The sequence below is a fragment of the Scylla paramamosain genome, chromosome 2 (genome assembly GCF_035594125.1).
Source record: "Scylla paramamosain isolate STU-SP2022 chromosome 2, ASM3559412v1, whole genome shotgun sequence".
Classification (NCBI taxonomy): domain Eukaryota; kingdom Metazoa; phylum Arthropoda; class Malacostraca; order Decapoda; family Portunidae; genus Scylla; species Scylla paramamosain.
The window spans coordinates 14,809,450-14,830,000 of NC_087152.1; the positions used below are offsets into that span (position 1 = coordinate 14,809,450).

The 20,551-nt window shown below is 40.4% G+C and overlaps 1 protein-coding gene across 1 annotated transcript in view; it reads right to left on the reverse strand.

The window, feature by feature from the left end:
* LOC135106337 (cell adhesion molecule Dscam1-like) overlaps positions 1-20,551 on the reverse strand; it is a 77,581-nt gene that overhangs the window by 7,353 nt on the left and 49,677 nt on the right. The window contains exons 2-4 of the mRNA XM_064015259.1: positions 13,138-13,373; positions 7,007-7,163; positions 4,817-4,978 (exon numbers count right to left, since the gene is read on the reverse strand). Of these exons, the coding sequence (XP_063871329.1) occupies positions 4,817-4,978; positions 7,007-7,163; positions 13,138-13,373 (555 nt within the window). The remainder of the gene's footprint in view (positions 1-4,816; positions 4,979-7,006; positions 7,164-13,137; positions 13,374-20,551) is intronic.

Here is a 20,551-nt window from a genome sequence, read left to right on the forward strand (position 1 = left end):
CTAAAAAAATACCAATACAAATTAATTGTGCATTTTTAATTAACTGCTTCTGAAGTGAGGAGGCTTCAAAGGTAGTCTCTCAACAGTTGCCGGTTTGGTTCGGCTCTCTCTCTCTCTCTCTCTCTCTCTCTCTCTCTCTCTCTCTCTCTCTCTCTCTCTCTCTCTCTCTCTCTCTCTCTCTCTCTCTCTCTCTCTCTCTCTCTCTCTCTCTCTCTCTCTCTCTCTCTCTCTCCTGTTACAATCACAAACATCTTCCTACTAAGTGTGTGTGTGTGTGTGTGTGTGTGTGTGTGTGTGTGTGTGTGTGTGTGTGTGTGTGTGTGTGTGTGTGTGTGTGTGTGTGTGTGTGTGTGTGTGTGTGTGTGTGTGTGTGTGTGTGTGTGTGTGTGTGTGTGTGTGTGTGTGTGTGTGTGTGTGTGTGTGTGTGTGTGTGTGTGTGTGTGTATGGCTGTGAAGGATTGGTTATAAGCGTTGCACAATCCGTGGTATCTGGTTTTTCAGTGTTCTTCACGCCCCTTCGAGCGTCCCGGCCTCAGGATGCTCCGCCTCTTGTCTCCTGCACACAGACCTTCAGAGGAAATTAACCACCGCTTTGATTCTCTCGCGGAAATCGGTTTTACCCGTCGGGAGGGAGATATTTCCGTGGGGATTCGCCGGCTGCCTCGAGACTCCAGCACAATAAAACTAATGCACACGCCTCCTCTTCCTTCCTACCACTACCTGCATCAATCTTGTAAGGCTTATCTACGAAGAATTCTATCACATCCGTATCTAATGTTGGGGATGATGGAAATAATCTTATCCTACTAATTTTTAGACACTGACAAAATATGACGCTTTTGCAAGTCTCCGTCTGCACGGTGAAAGGATCAACAGTGAAATTTATGAATTGGATGAATCTATACCTAATTTAACCTATCCTAACCTAAACTAACCCTCATATGAAAACGATAATGCTATTTCAATACTATCCCTAATTTTCAAGGCAATCTACAGGGACTACCACGTGCAGGTCTGACGACTTCTTGCAGCTTCCCTTATTCTTGGCGTGACGGGGACTGCCTCTCATCTGCCTTCAGTTACTGTACTTCAAAACAACGACGTGGGAATAATCTTTATATTTACCTTTCATTCTTCGTTCAGTCTTTTTTCCTTGTTTTCGTGTCTTTCCTCCTTCGTTTTATTTCGTTTCCTCTCTTTTTGACTGGCTGCCACCATTTTCTTTTGTTCTTATGTTCTTACTGATATGTACTGTGGCTGAAGTGAACACGTCACCAATAGCCTGCCATACACTGCTCGGCCACTTTTTTCAGGAAGCGTCACTGGGCAGAATATTAGTGGGAGGTTGTCGTTCTGATCATGAGGTGCTGCTCCTACTCGTGTGATTGGAGGGCAGCAGGCGTCAGTCATGCAGAGCCCTTTCATCGAAGCACAGCGGGAACTCAAAGAAGGGTTTGTCATTCCCAACAGTTAGATTAGTTGTCATGAATTTTTTTCTTATATCTGATTTAGTTTCTCCTTGCAGTGAAGAATTAAGATTGGTGTGTCACTTCCAAGCTTAAGATCAGAGATGTCATTAAATCTTCCTCTATCATTTTATTTATCTAATCTCTCTGGAGTTTTTTTTACATCTTATTGTTTTTACCTCCATCTTCTTTTTTTTATTACTTATTTTTTTACTTATTTATTTTTTATCATTTATTTATTTTTTTCTTAATTTTGTTTCACCAAGAGAAATTTCATATTCCGATTTATAATGTTTCTCTGCTTTAATTTTTTCCGCATTCTTTTTGCTTAATTTTCTTTTACTACGACCAACTTCTTTTATTCAGTTAATTTATTTTCTTTCATCATCTTCCTTCACTAAAAACAATTTCATATTCGGATTTATACGCAATGTTTCCCTGCTTTAATTTTCCGCATCCTCCGCCTCTCTCTCGATCCAGCATCTTCCGAGTCTCGTAAACCAGCTTCCCTTCATCTCATTCCACGTTTCCTTCCCCGTACTTTCCCCAGGTTCAATATTCATTACTCTCCTCACTGCATGTTCTTCCCCGGTCTCTCTCTCTCTCTCTCTCTCTCTCTCTCTCTCTCTCTCTCTCTCTCTCTCTCTCCCTCCCATCACAAGGACAAACCAGTTAAATCGCTTTCCCTTAACTTTCTGTGAAGTCTCGACCAACCAACCCCTGCAGTCTTCTCCAGCACTCATCTGTAGCCTGCTTGTCTGGGATCCTGGCCGGTATGCTTAAACATTTCGTCTTCTACTATTTTTCAAACCGTACGGATGATTAATTGGATTCCCATGGGTGTCTTTCCTACTGGTGATGCAGAATCCTTGTAAAACTATTACCAGAATCGTGGGAACATCCTTAACAAAAAAGACGGATAACTTTCAATAGCCACGTTCCCATGAGTTTTGGGGTTTTGCTCAATGATGATGCAAAATCCTTGTCAAGCTAGCATTGGAACCATGGAAGTACATACTAAATATCTGAAGACACTGATACCTTCCACTATAGCCTGTGATATATAACTGACTTGAGACGCCAGATGCTTAAGAACACGGACGGTTATCATGTACCATCCTCCAGTACTTGTGTTGTCAAAGGTCCCTCGTCTTCTCTCGGCTTCAAATAATAGGATGTAGTGGAAATCATTGTGGGTTTTCAAGGGTGTTTCATGATTTTAGATTAATTTTTCCTACTATCATGGTCACTTGTATTGCCAAATGTATCTCGTCTCATCCCGGCTTTTAATAATAGACTTTACTTGAAAACATTTAAGGATTTCAAGTGTTTTGATGATTCTAGTGATGCGCTTAATCCTTTCACTCCTATACTCGTCCTTTGCTCATATCCAGGGCTCTTATTTATAAACGCTTTGAACTCTCTCAGAAGGACGACTTTCAAAGGCTACAAAAATTATCAGTGGAGTTATCAAAAGCGTTTCACCATTTAGGATGCAGAACACTTGCTTAACTATCACTAGCATCGCGAAAGCATCCTAGAAAACCGCCAATAATTTCCACTAGAGCCTGATAAAAATGTTCGAGATCGTTTACATAGACACACAGAATGAAGAGAATACGATGTTATTTATTTATTTTATTCTATTTTATTATTTTATTTTTTTATTTATTTATTATTTATTTATTTCACTATTATTACTTTTTATTTATTTATTTATTTATTCATTTATTATTATCTATTTATTTATTTATTTAAATATTTTTTTGTCTTGTCGATGGTAAAAAACGATTTCAAGAGACTGTATGGGAAAATTACAGACTAAGAAGTTAAAGTAAATTATCATTGAGTTACTACCTATCCATACATCTCAGTAAATTTATTTCATATGGATTTCGATAAGTTAACTGATGTTTATACATTTCTTTATATTAACTGTTCTCCAAAGATTTCCATAAGTTAAGAGTTTCCCAGACATCTCGAAAAGTGGACTGTTTTCCTAAACACACATTTCAAAACGTTAATCATTCTCAACACATTTCTATGAGTTAACAGTTTTCTATATATTCCAACAAGTAAATTGTCTTCTATATGCACACTTCAATAAGTTAACCGTTCCCTACATACACATTTCAATGAGTTAACAGTTTTCTTTACGTTAACCACTTTCCGAAGATGTCCATAAGTGAACATTTTTTCACATACGCATTCTAATAAGTAAGTTGTCCACTATAAATACATTTCAGTAAGTTGACCGTTTTCCCTGCATATACCTTCACATGTTAGCCATTCTCAACATATTTCCATATTGTAACAATTCTCAATGCACCTCAACACGTAGACAGTTCTCAACACACATCAAAACCTAACGATTTACTATACACTTCAACACGTCGACAATTCCCAACACAAATCCAAACCTAACAATTTTCAATACACTTCAACACGTCAATAATTCCCAACACAAATCCAAACCTAACAATTTTCTATACAGCTCAACGCATCGGCAATTCTCAACACACTACACTACAGAGATACCGTCACTGCAGCAACATTCAATACAACGTTATCGCAGGTCATCTGATCCCCACATGGTAAATCCCTCTCGATAACTCGGCTCTTCTCGCACTTGTCTGCTGCTTCATCTTCCCATACGAGTGCAGGGACGCTGCTGCTCGCCTTGCACAGCGGAATAAGCTGCTCCTGTCAGGGCTTTAACGATCCAGGCGGGAATCAAAGGCTATTTGTTTCATCAGTTCCCCCTTCCTTTGACTTTTCTTCTTACCATAATTCGCGTGCCTTGCCTTGCCTTGCACTCCCTTTCTCTCTCTCTCTCTCTCTCTCTCTCTCTCTCTCTCTCTCTCTCTCTCTCTCTCTCTCTCTCTCTCTCTCTCTCTCTCTCTCTCTCTCTTCCCACTATATTCTATTCATTTTATCCTAAGACTCGAGAATTAACAAAGACCTTCACTTCTGTATTCATTTTATGTGTAGAAGTAATCAGGTTCTTAGTGAAGAGCCAACAGGGAGCTTTAAAGGAAGATAAAGAGAAATTTATGGGTGAGGATGGTAGGGGGAAATGGGCTGGCATCTTTTAATACAGGGACTGCCACGTGTAGGCCTGATGACTTTCTCTCACAGCTTTCCGTGTTTTCTTATGTTATGTTCCTGTGTAAGTGTTGGAGCAAACTGCCATATTTAAATCACACTGCCCATGACCGCAGAGTTTATAGCATACCGTGTTAGGATTTCTTGTGGATTTTGCTCTCTTTATATTCTATGGATGAAAGCAAAACATCTATGCATATAAAGCGCGCGCACACACACACACACACACACACACAAGGACTCACCGCCGTGGAGGGAAGGATACACGTGGCGGGTCTCCTCCAGGTGCCAGGAAGTGATGGACACGAACTCCCGCAGGTAGGAGGGCACCACGCACTGCAGCACCGCCGTATTGCCAGTCATCACCAGGTGGTCGTACACTTGCACCTGGTACTGCCCCACCACCACTGGCGGAGAGAGAGAGAGAGAGAGAGAGAGAGAGAGAGAGAGAGAGAGAGAGAGAGAGAGAGAGAGAGAGAGAGAGAGAGAGAGAGAGAGAGAGAGAGAGAGAGAGAGAGAGAGAGAGAGAGAGAGAGAGAGACAGTCTTTGTTAGTTTATCCATCAAGAATTTAAAAACTAGCGTATCTAAGTTTTACCATTCCTGTATCTAATTTTTAACATTTCTGTAGGTACACATTCCTTTTACACTGAAAGCGAGAGAGGCACGTAGGTAGATCTTTGATTTGTTGGCCACCAAGAGTTTTAAAGCCTCTGTATCTAGTTTTTATCACTTCTTAGCATAAAATCTCGCGTGATGAGACACAAGGGAAACATTTTGGAATTCACATATGAATAAAGAAAAGTTAAAAGTGTTTATGAAATACACACACATACACACACAAAAAAAATCATGAATATTCTTAATTGCAGATAGTCCTGTTCATCTTTCCCACACTACCAGAAAAGTACACTGTCACCTACACATCACAAATTACTCTGGACATTAATTACAAATGTGGAGCAGATCGTACCCTCCATAGAGCAAAAGTCTTCTGCTCCTGCAGGCGGCACAAGAACCAGGAGTAAATTAAAAAGCCCAAAGGCGAAGTACCTCTTGATGAAAGGAAGCAGAGAGAGAGAGAGAGAGAGAGAGAGAGAGAGAGAGAGAGAGAGAGAGAGAGAGAGAGAGAGAGAGAGAGAGAGAGAGAGAGAGAGAGAGAGAGAGAGAGAGAGAGAGAGAGAGAGAGAGAGAGAGAGAGAGAGAGAGAGAGAGAGAGAGAGAGAGAGAGAGAGAGAGAGAGAGAGAGAGAGAGGATTTTGATACTGAGAAGGAAAAAAATGACCGTTTTGGGAGATACAGGGGATGGAGAAAGAGTTAAAGCAAGCAAGATAAGAAGGAGGAAGAAGGTACAGGAGGGCAAGTACACACAGTGGATACGAAGACATCTCCATCCACTAGAACCATAGTGCTTCCCACCTTCCCTTCCTTGGTACTATCGAGAGAACTCTAACCTGGTGGAATGATGGAAACGCAAAATTGTGTGTGTGTGTGTGTGGTGTGTGTGCGTCAGTTTTTGTTTTTTTTAACTCAAGATTAATACTTTTCGATACTGTCAAAATAATTCACCAGTTTTACGAATTTTTCTAATTTATTTATTTTTATTTATTATTATTTTTTTCGAGCATTTCTTACAACAGGTTAGAGTTTTCCCAACAGTACGTCACTTGAAAGCCATGGTGACGCGTTTCGGTGACAGCTGAGACTAAGTGAATGAATGAATGGTGCCTGTGTAACAGAGTACAAAGGATGCAGAGTCTCAAGAAACCTTTGAAGACTCGGACTAAATGGTTAACGTGGATGGCTTTCATATGCGTCCTGGCTTCTGGAATGCTTTTACGAACGGAGACACGCGGGTTGTTTTGATTCGAGCAGCGGTGACGATGGTGTGTGTGTGTGTGTGTGTGTGTGTGTGTGTGTGTGTGTGTGTGTGTGTGTGTGTGTGTGTGTGTGTGTGTGTGTGTGTGTGTGTGTGTGTGTGTGTGTGTGTGTGTGTGTGTGCTGGTCTGTGGAACCTCACGAACATCACATTGTTTTATATCCTCTAGTCTCTTCTCTTTTAATTCATGAAAGTGCAAGAAGTAATTGCAAAAGAGCATGCGGGTATTTAAAACGAAGGGCTTCATTAATTTCTCTGCTTCCCTCCACCCCCGAAGAAAAAAAAAGGAAAAAAAAAACGATTATTTTCTTTTTCCCGTAACAAAAAAAAAAAAAAAGAGACGCATACACAAAGGAAAATATATCAAAATCTTAGGTAACAGTACACTCGTTACGAATACAGACATAATTAAAAGCCCTAAGGTGGTAGAACATACTTAGGTACACCATGTGCAGTAGAAAATAGGTTCGTTTCCCTTGACTTACATGAAAACACAAGTAATTCAGTCACTACACACACACACTCACATACACACACACACACACAGACGCACTCACCTGCCCTGACGATGGTGGGTGTGGCCAGCAGGGTGCCCACGGGAGAGGAGGCGCGGCAGGTATAGACGGCGGAATGCACGCGAGTGTCGTAACGGTGGGCGGGGAAGGGCGGAAACACGAGGGAGCCGTTGTCCGCCACCTGCAGCAGTCCACTCACCTGCGTCAGAGCATCAGGTGTTATTATCTCTCATATGGAAGGCGGAGGTAAGTGGAGGTAAGCGGCTCCCCCAGGCGATCAAGAGCGCGCAGTTATCATTGTGCTGGAAATAAAGATTAGCGCCCCGATTACCTTCCTCCTCGACAGTCCTCGCTAGAGCCCCACCTGAGCCGCAGGGAGTCATCTGAAACATTAAGTAAAGGCGACCTAACGCTGCTGGTCCCACACGAGGCGACCACCGTCTCACCTATGAAAAGTCTTTTATCTTCTGCCGTCTCCCTTTCCGTGTCTTCAAGGACGGTATTCACTAACATTCCGCTGTCTCAACTCGACTATTTTCATCAGGCTTCAGTAGATCTTATTTAGGTTTCCAATAGTTTTCGTGATTCTAGTACTAGTTTAACAAGCATTCTGCACCAAAAAAATTTATTATCTCTGTGGTCTTTGAAAATAGTCTTTTTGAGAGAAGAGAGTTGAAGAATACTGGCGGGAACGAAAAACAGTATGTAGTCTTTGGAGGTGGAGTTATAAATTCAATAACCCAACAAAATGCTGGAAGAAGGTCAAGATCAAGAGAGATTGAGAAAACACTGGGCCAAGAAAACAATGGAAGATGGAAACGATGAAGAATGAGGAGGAAGAAGATTAAATTAAAAGAGAAGTCATCAGCATTGAAGTTTAAAGAGATCCTGGATAAGAATGTCCCTATGAAACAAGTTAAGTTCATTCAGGAAACTCACAACGCAAGACAATTTAATTCATTAAAGGCGAATTAAGTTTATTCCGTACATTCACCAGTAAAGAGAAGTTAATTCTATGCAGTAAAAAACAATTAAGTTTATTTAGCAAAGATTAAGTTAATCAAGTAAATTCATCAAGCAGGGCAATTTAAGTTCATTCAGTCAAAAGTTACGTTTATTCAGTAGACAAATTAAGTTTATTCTGTAAATTTACACGACAAGAGAGCTGAAGTTTATCCATTAAAGAAGTTTATTAAGTATATTCACCAGGCAAGGCAAGTTCATTCGGTAAAGAGTAATTAAGTTTATTTAGTAAATTTAGCAAGCAAGAATAAGTAACACACCCTGACGTCTGAAGTTATGACGTATGGGTAAAGACAATACTACACTACTAGCCATTAATTAATCATTATTATGGTAGAGGCAAGGGCGGCTGTGGTGGTGGTAGTGGTGGTGATGGTGGTGAGGCAAAGCTCCGGGATTCTTAAACGCTTCAACACTTCACTTTGACTACTCTCAATAAAGTATATTGAAAATTATTGCGTGTCTTCAAGAGTGCTTTTATGGTTCTAATGATACTTATGATAGTTTAACAAGGATTCTGCATCATAAATGGGTACAAATATCGTGAAAATCCGGCTAATCACCTCTGCGGCCTTTGAAAATGGCACTGATGAAGGTGTGCGGCGTATAATAATATGAACCAAAAATATACGTATAAAAAGTATGACGTTAAGAGGTATGCGTTGTTGTAAATATAAAAAAGAATATGATTAGATGTCATTAACAAAGACAAGAAAACAAAAGAAGACAAAGCAAAGATAACCAAAATAAGACAACCAAAAGCCAAGAGAACCAAAGGAAACAAAAGAGCTGAGGAAAACAACAAACATTGATAGAAAGGAAGAAATGCACATGAAACAACAGATAAGCGAAGACTTGTTATGGAAAGATTTGAGCGAGAGAGAGAGAGAGAGAGAGAGAGAGAGAGAGAGAGAGAGAGAGAGAGAGAGAGAGAGAGAGAGAGAGAGAGAGAGAGAGAGAGAGAGAGAGAGAGAGAGAGAGAGAGAGAGAGAGAGAGAGAGAGACCGAATAAAATTAATAGAACGCCTGAGTGATGCAGGGAAACTGGAGGCTGAAGCAAATCGAGGGAAATTCTAAAAGGAAAAAAAAAAAGGAACCCCTCAAAAAAAAAAAAAAGAACCCCGGAGTGATTGAGCTTCACGCATTATACTCAATAATTGATACAACTTCCCCGTGCGTATTTCCGAATGAAAAGAGAGGGAGATAGAGAGATGCGCCCTGGAAAAATGAATTATTGAATGAAATTAAATTGGACTTTACAGAAAACGAGGCCAGATCCAATGAATGTATAAAATGCCATATGGAAGTGAACCGCAAATTTTTAACTGACTGAAAAAAAAAAAAAAGGTATGGTCTATTCATTAACGATAAGAAACAATGAGCTACAACGGAACACACACACACACACACACACACACACACACACACACACACACACACACACACACACACACACACACACACGTGGGCTGAGGTGAATCAATGGTTTGCGCTCTTCGTCATCACTACAAATGTTAAAATAATGTCATCTAAAAGGATACAAAAGCAAATTTATAAATGATAAGCCATGTATGTAATTTTTTTCTCTCTCTCTCTCTCTCTCTCTCTCTCTCTCTCTCTCTCTCTCTCTCTCTCTCTCTCTCTCTCTCTCTCTCTCTCTCTCTCTCTCTCTCTCTCTCTCTCTCTCTCTCTCTCTCTCTCTGTGTGTGTGTGTGTGTGTGTGTGTGTGTGTGTGTGTGTGTGTGTGTGTGTGTGTGTGTGTGTGTGTGTGTGTGTGTGTGTGTGTGTGTGTGTGTGTGTGTGTGTGTGTGTGTGTGTGTGTGTGTGTGTGTGTGTGTGTGTGTGTGTGTGTGTGTGTCCAATGCCAGAGATCAGCAAAGTTTAGCACAAAACCCATTAAGATGAAAATATATCAACAACAAACTGCAGCAAACTGTACGGAAGCAAATAAATAAATAAACACAATATGAATAACAACAAAGTAAAATAGACGTGTCGAGGAGGTGAGGTCTAGGAGTGGAAAGAGGCCGCCGCTACGAGTATTAGAGGTGCGTGCGGGGAACAACAAATACCTTGGAAATTGTGAACAGGTGAAATGGTCTTGGTAAACAGAAAACCATTAAAACAGAGCAGCAGATGGTAAATACAATACACAAAACAGCAGCAGCGGCAGCATGGAAAGGACAGCCTATTTGAGAGGCTCGGCTCCACCATTACACAGCCACCACCACCACAACTACCACCACGGAGCTCATTCTCATAACATTTCCTCAGTGTCTTATTGTGATTACGTTGCTCAAGTTCTCGTATATGGGAGTTATCGGTGTTTTATTTATTTTATTTTTTTTTTGTGCGTGTGTGATTTTAGCATAACGTTCTGTGAAAAAAAATTGGTGTATGATCTGTTTCCTGTGTTGAAAATGTCATATATTTTCTTCTTTTTATATGTTTTCTGTTTGTATTTGTTCTTTTCTTTTTAACTATTAAAAATCAAATAAATACCTTTCTCTGAAAATCTACTGCTTCAAAAAGGGTATCTAGTACTGTAATGCACTAAGCCTTGCACTTAGTGAATCATGTGCAAAAGCTAGTGATAAATAAATATTTGAAATTTCTTATTGAACACGAATTCTACATAACGTCAATGGAAAAAAATAAAAACATCTACTAGAACTCGACTTAACACCTCTGTGGCCCTTGAAAATAGTCCTGATGAGGGAACAAAGCGTCGAACAACACGGACCCAAAATGCGGTAACGAAATAAAACGGTATGCAGTCTTAGGAAGTAGACTTGTATATTCAATGACCCTCTTAACCCTTTCACTGCGATATGCAAGAAATAACAGCACTATGGGTAATGTATGAAATCTTTATAAACATGTACAAGAAAAAAGTAACAAAAAGAAATTGATTTTGCACGTTCTAGCCGAGATAATGTTTGGAAGAGAGTATAGAACAATAAAAGATGTTCCCAAGTGGTTAATAATTAATAAAGATGTACCAAATAGCAGTCAAAGGGTTAAATACTGCAATAAGAACATCAAGACCATGAAAGACCAAGAACACAAACCCGAGTGCAAAGAATAACAAGGAACATTCATAATTAGAAGTTGAATAGTCGAGTAACTTTTATTTTTAACTTATTTTCACTGTTTTGCGCTCAAGTTCTCTGTTTCGACAATCTTGCTATTCATGACAAGAACAAGAACACGATCCTGAGTCGGAAAAGTAACAAGGTACACTCATGGGTGGAAGTGAAGTCAAGTAACCGAGTAACTTTTTGCACTGACTCAACTGCCTTGCGCTTCCACTCAATCTCTACTCTGTTCCGCTGACATCTTAGAAAAAACTAACAACTTGTAGATTACTAGAAGATTGCACGACTCAAGTTTACTCTTCCTCTCAATCTTAAGTCCTCCGTTCTGCTTACAGTCTTACAAATCTTCACAACAGCTGGATTCCTAGCAGATTACGGGAGTCAAGTTTTGCACCTCCTCCCAACCTTAAGTCCTCTGTTCTTCTGACGATCTTACAAAATAACCTAACAGCTTAGAGTCACAGCAGATTACAGGACACAAACTTTATCCTTCCTCTCCCTCCGAAGCCTGTTTTTCTACTGACAGCCTCACAAAAACCCAAACAATTCGTAGATTCTCAGCAGGCTGCAGGACACAAGACTGAGGGAAAGCGCCAAACACAGTGAGAGAAAGAGGCAAGTGCGGTAGGTGAATCAATTATTGACCAAGACTGTAACAAGAAGAGCGACTTGCAATACCGGCAAAGAACGGAGAACAAGACGTAGGGTGGAGTGACAAGGACCAACACACACCCCGAAATGTACCCTGAGAAAAGAAATAAGGGCGCCACCTGCAGAGAGAGAGAGAGAGAGAGAGAGAGAGAGAGAGAGAGAGAGAGAGAGAGAGAGAGAGAGAGAGAGAGACGTATGTAGATGGGCGAGCACAGTGTATTGAGATAGCCACACACTATATACGTATATTAATTAAAAAAGAGTTCGGGATATGAATAGATGTATAAATATATATTGTCGGATAAAATGAGATTCTTTACGCCAAGCTTAATATGGCGGAAAATGGAAAATAGTAGTAGTGGGTTAGACTCGAATCGTCACGTGAGATATTTAAAGCGTGTTATCAATGCGCCAGCAAAATAACACGATTATTGAAACGAAAGAATGATGTGAATGGTTTGAACTTAGACGAAATGAAAAAAAAAAAGCGTAGGGGATGAAAAATTAGTGTGTGTGTGTGTGTGTGTGTGTGTGTGTGTGTGTGTGTAAGCCTTGGTTGTAATGAATCTGTTTTGTTTATCTGTCAGTTTCTCTCTCTCTCTCTCTCTCTCTCTCTCTCTCTCTCTCTCTCTCTCTCTCTCTCTCTCTCTCTCTCTCTCTCTCTCTCTCTCTCTCTCTCTCTCTCTCTCTCTCTCTCATAATAAAAATAACAATTATAATGATGATGATAATAATAATAATAATAATAATAATAATAATAATAATAATATTAATAATGATAATATTATTATTAATATTAACAATAAAATAAATAATAATAATAATAATAATAATAGTAATAATAATAATAATAATAATAATAATAATAATAATAATAATAATAATAATAATAATAATAATAATAATAACGAGAAAACTGAATTTATAAACTAAAACAGAAAAATTAAAAATACATAAACTATTTCAAAAGAAATAATTATAACCGATGACAAAAAATGGAAAAATGTGCAAACCTATATCAAATAAAAGGAAAATGTATAATTCATAACAACAAAATCAAAAAAATATATAAACTATCACGAGAGAGAGAGAGAGAGAGAGAGAGAGAGAGAGAGAGAGAGAGAGAGAGAGAGAGAGAGAGAGAGAGAGAGAGAGAGAGAGAGAGAGAGAGAGAGAGAGAGAGAGAGAGAGAGAGAGAGAGAGAGAGAGAGAGAGAGAGAGAGAGAGAGAGAGAGAGAGAGAGAGAGAGAGAGAGAGAGAGAGAGAGAGAGAACCACACACATACACAGTTACAACCACAGAGAACCAGCCACTCAAGTTGTTAATACTCCCAGACAAGAGAGCGCAGGTACTCCTTCCCTAACCTTATCCTTTAGTCACCAGCGCACCCCGAGGACTTACCTGGCTCAGCGGGCGGCCGTCAGCGAAGGTCCAGGTGATGGTGGGGTCAGGCACGCCCTTCGCCACGCAGTCCACCACCGCGCCGGAGGTGTTGGTGAAGTGCAGCTGTCTGGGAGGCTCCTCGATGAAGTGCAGGTCCTGGGCAAGGTGCAGGCGGTGTTGTGGGCTCCGCGACAGACGGTAGACTTGAGGTGGCTGAGGTGGGTTCAGCATGCCCGTGGAGAGTCTTGTGTCGCCTAAGGTATAGAGATAAAAGGTTTGTTAGGTTATGTTGAGAGGTAGGGCAATTTGTGTTTGTTAGGTTAGGTGGAGTTAGGTTGGGTATTTAGCTGGTATTTCGTATTTTCCTTTTATTTATTTATTTATTATTTTTTTTTTTTTTATCAAGTAAGAGAGATAATGGGTAGTTGTGTTATATAGGAAGGTGTGGGGTTTGTGTTTTATAGGTCAAGCTGCTTTTCGTAGTTTCCTTTTTATTTTCAGGTGATGGAGATAAATGTCCACTGTGTTCTGCGGGAAGACATGGGTTTGTTTTTGCAGGTTAAGTTTCCTTTCCTAGTTTCCTTATGTTCTTATTTTTTTACACTTCCCAATGCACCATGACGCCCACACTACATGCAATCACCATTAAACACAACAAAAGCACCAAAAAATCATTACTTTCCGTCATACACCCACCCCAACACGTAAACACCACAACTGCCATTAACACAACACACCAAAAACAATCACCATTGACTAAGAAAAAAGAACAAAGGTGAGAGAGAGAGAGAGAGAGAGAGAGAGAGAGAGAGAGAGAGAGAGAGAGAGAGAGAGAGAGAGAGAGAGAGAGAGAGAGAGAGAGAGAGAGAGAGAGAGAGAGAGAGAGAGAGGAAAAAAAAAAGGAGAGACATAACAACAGCACCACATTTTCCTTACACGCGCCTCGAGATGGCCACCAATAAGCAAGGAGCAGGAACGCCACCATCGTCCCTGCCTGCCCTCCCTTCCTCCTCCTGCCCCAGTCCCTTGCTTTGCTCCAGCCTGCTGTAAACAACGCCTCCAGTGCTCGGTTTCCCTCCCAGTCCTCCCCAACACGTGTAAAATGTTCCGCCGTCTTGGTCTCATAACCATCATATTTGCACTTAAATGAAGCAAGTTGGAACATAATTATTTGTCGCTATGCAGTTTAAATGCCATTAAGGTCTTCGCATCAGCAATGAATGGCCATGCGGGGCTCGCCACTCGATACCCACGTCTCGTCTGTCACGCTCAAGCGACGAGCGACGAGTGGCGAGTGTGTGTGTGAGGTGTTTTGTACCAGCGAAGGGGATCCGGCAGCCGTTCTGAGCCAGTAGACTCATCAGGAAATCAATTTCGAGATGAATGAATCAGCGGCGGACAGAAAGCAGCGCACTCTTTGTGGACTCCCCGCCAGCGTTGCCGCACCAGCACTGCCAACTCCACGGCGCCTGGCAGTACTCACCCCGCCACCCTCCCCGCCGCTTTTCTCATCATTACCTTCCCTGTCACAAAAACCTCCTTTGATAACCCTTTAGGAAATGATGGGTGTAAAACAGCACCAGACAGCAATCCAATCCCGCAAGTCGCTTTATGTAAATCTGGTGCGGAGGGATTGGCACGCCTGTTCCTCGGTGGCTTTCAAAGGAAGAAATCCTTTGGCAAATCATTATCGGTGTGATTAAACTTAACGCCAGCGTGATCACAGTCCCTCGTTGAGTGCGCGCGGGCGGGCGGGCGGGCGGGCAGGCGGGTGGGCGGTCCTCAGCAGCAGCAGCAGCACGGCGCTCTCCACTCGCCTGCATAATGAGGATAAAATAATGGAACCAAATGAAGATATGTGAAAGGTGAAGCATCCCGACATGCCTATGTAATGAACCCCGCCTGCTTGTTAGCGCGACCCACGTATCCTCAATAAATATATCAGTACTAACAAGATGCACTCCAATAATAATACCGACAAAAACAGCAACAACAAGAGTAATAGTAATAGTAGTAGTAGTAGTAGTAGTAGTAGTAGTAGTAGTAGTAGTAGTAGTAGTAGTAGTAGTAATAATAATAATAATAATAATAATAATAATAATAATAATAATAATAATAATAATAATAATAATAACAATAATGATAATAATAATAACAGCAACACCATTTCCACTCGAGACGAGAAAAATAATGCAACAGAATGGAAACTTGGACTAGCGTGGAGAGCAAGAGGAGGAGGAGGAGGAGAAGGAGGAGGGTAAGAAAGAAAAAAAGAAGACAAGAACGGAGTGAGGAAGGAAAGAGAGTGGAATGAGGGAGGAAACGGAGTGGAAGGAAGGAGGAGGAAGGAGGAAGAAGAAGAGGACCACCAGGTAACAAGGCAAAGGGCTGAGGGCGGCGAGAGAGGAGGCAGGGTGACAGGAAACAAGGTGAAGGGGCATTAGGCACGAGAAGGAAAGGCGGGGCAGGCAGGCAGGCAGGAAGGAAGCAAGGCCGGTAAGGGGGAAGGAGGCGGTGGGCGGTGTGTCGGTCTTCGGAAAGCATCGCGCCTCTCCCTGGTCATGCCTCGCCTTTCTCTCTCTTCTACTGCTACTGCTGCTGCTGCTGCTCCGGCCGACGCAGAAACATTATTACGGGATTGAGCAGTAAAAGTTGTGTCAGGGTAAACGTGTGTGTGCATTACCCCTGGACGGCAGAAAGGGGCGGCGGAGAGAGAGAGAGAGAGAGAGAGAGAGAGAGAGAGAGAGAGAGAGAGAGAGAGAGAGAGAGAGAGAGAGAGAGAGAGAGAGAGAGAGAGAGAGAGAGAGAGAGAGAGAGAGAGAGAGGGAGGGAGGGAGGGAGGGAGGGAGGGAGGGAGGGAGGGAGGGAGGGTGGGTGGGAGGGAGGGAGAGAGAGCAGAGATTCCGCCATAACACTGAGAGGATGAAGGGGATAGTGGGGAGGGAGGGAGAGAGAGATGGAAGAAGAAGAAAAGAACTCAGAGAGAGAGAGAGAGAGAGAGAGAGAGAGAGAGAGAGAGAGAGAGAGAGAGAGAGAGAGAGAGAGAGAGAGAGAGAGAGAGAGAGAGAGAGAGAGAAATATATATAGATAGCCTGACAGACAGACAGACTGACAGATTGACATATTGAGAAGTAGACAAAAAGGTAGACAAAAAAATATCAACGATGAACGGAAAACCAGACACAAATAGGCAAAGCACAATAACAGACATGCGAACAGACAGACAGACAGACAGACAGACAAACAGACAGAGACAGACAAACCAGACAAAAAGAGACAGGCCAGACACAAGCAGAAAGACACAGACGCACATACAACACACAGCCAGAAAGACAGAGAGACAAATAGAGACAGAAGCGAAGTAAATATAAGGCGACTTTCACCAGTGTGTTTAGCAATCTCCTCTTCGGCCGTAAAATAGAAGAGTATGTCAAAATGTTTACTGTGACCTTTATGAGCCAGTGCATGCGTGCCGCGCCCCTCCACCATTAGCACACGCCTCCCCGCAGCCTGCTTTCTTGTCTATGGGTCCTCTTTGCACTTTGTAATAATAATAATAATAATAATAGTGGTGGTGGTGGTGGTGGTGGTGGTGGTGGTGGTGGTGAGGATAGGGGTGGCGGCGCTGGTTTTGTAGTAGTAGTAGTAGTAGTAGTAGTAGTAGTAGTAGTTGTTGTTGTTGTTGTTGTTGTTGTTGTTGTTGTTGTTGTTGTTGTTGTTGTTGTTGTTGTTGTTGTTGTTGTTGTTGTTGTTGTTGTTGTTGTTGTAGCAGGTTATTGTTGTTTTTGTTGGTGGTGGTGGTGTTGTTATAATAATAATAATAATAATAATAATAATAATAATAATAATAATAATAATAATAATAATAATAATAATAATAATAATAATAATAATGATATAACAACAACAACAACAACAACAACAACAACAACAACAACAATAACAACTTTCCAGAAAAAGATTCTTGAATATCTATCTAAATAATTCATTAAAATATACGAAGCTTCCACCTGCTTCTTTTCTTCGACAGATAATTGGAAAGACAAATTGCACAACAAATTAAATAAGAAAAAATAAATTAATAAATACGTAAATAAATATAAGAGCTGGAAATGACACACAAGTCTTTCCTTCAATATTCCTTTATCCGAATAATTTTCCCTAAAGACGCACTGAATTGTAAGTCCCCCGGTAATTTCTACTCCGACAGATGATCAAGATGACAACGAGAATATAAAAGAAAAAAATAATAAAGATAAATATTGCAAAAAATATGAATCCAAGTCTACCTTTAAACTTCCCCTTTTCCCTCATTCATCAGTCCCAGTAACTTTTGGAAATGTAGATGTAGTTTTCAGTGTATGTTTTTTTTTCTTTATTTTTCTCCTTTTTTTCCGAAGAAGGATGAAGATTACAAAGAAGTGCGAGAGGTAAAAAGAAAAAAAGAAAAGAAAAAAAGTACTGCAAAAAAAAGTATATTTACTTAACTCTATCCTCAGACAATTTTATTTTCCGAAACTGTCACCAAAATACCTCACACAAATCTAGTCTCCAGTATTTTCTTCCCCCACCAGATGATAAATGACAATGGACGAAAATGTGCGGGAAGAAAAGGAAAAAAAAAAGACGTTATTGCAAAGGACACATCCCAATTTACCCTTTAAGTTTCCTCACCAAAATGATCCAACTCCGTAAATGAAAAAAAAAAAAAATTCCACGCCATTTTTTTCTCCCAGCGGAGGATGCATGCTACAAAGAAATCCACGAAAATGAAAAGCAAAAATGGTGCTGCAAAAGACGCACCCGAGTCTGCCCTCAAACTCTCCTTTTCCGAAATGTGGCGGCGGTGTGAGGCAGGCAGTGGGAGGCGGCACCCAGGGGGCCTCCGTCATTAATTTAGTGTTGAGGCCAGCAGCGTTTGGCCTCAAGACGCAACGCACCCTTCTGTTTTGTCAGATAAACACATTACCTGCTCAACAATACACATGGCACAGCGCAGTAACAACTAAAATACCAACATCTGAGGAAACCTAACTTAAATAAACTGCCTTAACTGAAACAAACTAACATAATTCTTATAATTTTGTGGGATAAACACATTACGAGTATCTGCCGACAATACACATGACAAGATGGAAACACAGCACAGTAACAAATACTGATACCTAAGGAAACTCAACTCGACTTTGCTGATATGGCTGAAACAAACTAGCACGGTCTTTGAAATTTAGTGGGATAAACACATTTACTTCCCCAACAATACACATGACATGCATCACTAACAACTACGTAGAATCCCCACACCTACAGAAACCTAGCTTAAATAAACCAAGCATAAATAAACACACGTATAATAAATTAGCACGGATGTTACAATTTGGTCGGAGAAAAACGCATTACCTGTTCAGCAACACACATGACACGGTGGAAATACAGCGCAGTAACAATTAGAATCCCCACACCTGCAGGAACTTAACTAAATTAAAGGCAACTAAATACAGCTGTAATAAACTAGCATGACTTCAATAATTTTGTCAGATCAATGCATTACCTGCTCAGCAATACACATAACACGGCGGAAATACAGGGCAGTGACAACTAAAATCTAGACACCTGTGGAAACCTGACCTAATTGCACATACGTAACTAAACCTGAACAAACCAAAATAGCATGATTCTTATAATTTTGTCAGATAAACAGATTACCTCTTCCACAGTATATATATAGAGTCCGTATGTACGGGTGAAGATTAACACTGTAAACCCGTGTCGCCTTAATGGAAACAACGTAACAGAAAAAGGTACAGTGGGTGTGACTGGGTAGTGGCGTGACGCAGAAGGAAGTGACCCCTGGAACAGGTACAGGTGGCGAGGGAGACTACTATACAGAAAAAGGTGCAAGTCCCCGAACCCTGAGTGCAACATTCTTACAAGTATTGACAATAAACCTTAATCGTCCTAAACAATGTGCAAGATATGAAGGAAATGTAGCACAGTAACAGATGAAATGCCTCCACCCAACTCGAGCAAACCAAATAAAACCAAGAATAATTTGACCTAACTAGCCGCATCTGCCATGACTTTTGTAGTTTTGCCAGGTAAACGCACTAACTTCCGCAACACACACCTGACACGAAGGAAACATGGCACACTAACTTAATAACCAAATCTAAGCATGATTCTAATGATTTTTTCAGATAAACACATTACCTCTTCAGCAACAAACATGGCACGAAGTAAACACAAAGTATACAACAGCTAAAATACCTACACCTAACTATACAAACCTAAACCGCAAGCTAAACATGACTACAATTTATATCAGTGCACATTCGTTCCCCTTAGTTAATCCACGTAAATGTGAAAAAATGGTAAGCAAACGTATGCAATCATAGACTCGCGAAAAAAAAAAAGACTAAACTAACAAATAAGTAAAATGAATAAATGAAAGATAAAAAAAAAGAGAAAACATATATAAAAATTCTACCAAAATAAATACATGAATAAATAATAAAAAAAAAAACTTCATACATGCAGTAAACAATTCAACAATTAGATAACCGAATAAAGGAGTGGAAACAAAATATGGAATAGCAAAAAGAAAATAAACAAGCGAAGAATACAGAGACAAGTAAGACAAAAAAAAAAAAGTAGAAGTAACTGAACAAGCAAAACCTGAATATATATATAGGATGCAAATAAAAAAAGGCTCATAAAGATACATGGAACCAAACAAACATGTCTTTATCCTTCCCCTCCTCCTTCCCCCACCAAAAAAAAAAAAAAGAGAAAGGAAAACGGAAACTACGGTAAAGAAAACGAAGCAAAAACAAAGAGAGAGAGAGAGAGAGAGAGAGAGAGAGAGAGAGAGAGAGAGAGAGAGAGAGAGAGAGAGAGAGAGAGAGAGAGAGAGAGAGAGAGAGAGAGAGAGAGAGAGAGAGAGAGAGAGAGAGAGAACTTCAAGCCAAATAAACAAACAAGCAATAAAAAGGAAGAAAAAAATGACAAATAAAAAAAATAAGAAAGTAACGAAAAGAAAAAAGGAAAAATCATAAAAAAGAACGAACCAAACAAACAAACCAGATATTGAAGGAAAAGACAAAAAAGAAAAAAAGATAAAACATAAAATACAGAAAACCACATCTGAGAGAGAGAGAGAGAGAGAGAGAGAGAGAGAGAGAGAGAGAGAGAGAGAGAGAGAGAGAGAGAGAGAGAGAGAGAGAGAGAGAAAGCAAAAAAAAAAAAATGAAGCACCTTGATAGAGAGAAAAAAAAACAAATAAAATAACAAAAAACAACACAAAAGAAAGAAAATACACACCTTAACCAAGAAAAATAGAAAAAAAAAAAAGTGACGCGCCTTAAAAACAAGAAAAAGAGAGAGAGAGAGAGAGAGAAAAAAAAAAAAGAACAGAGAAAAAGAGGGCAGGTTC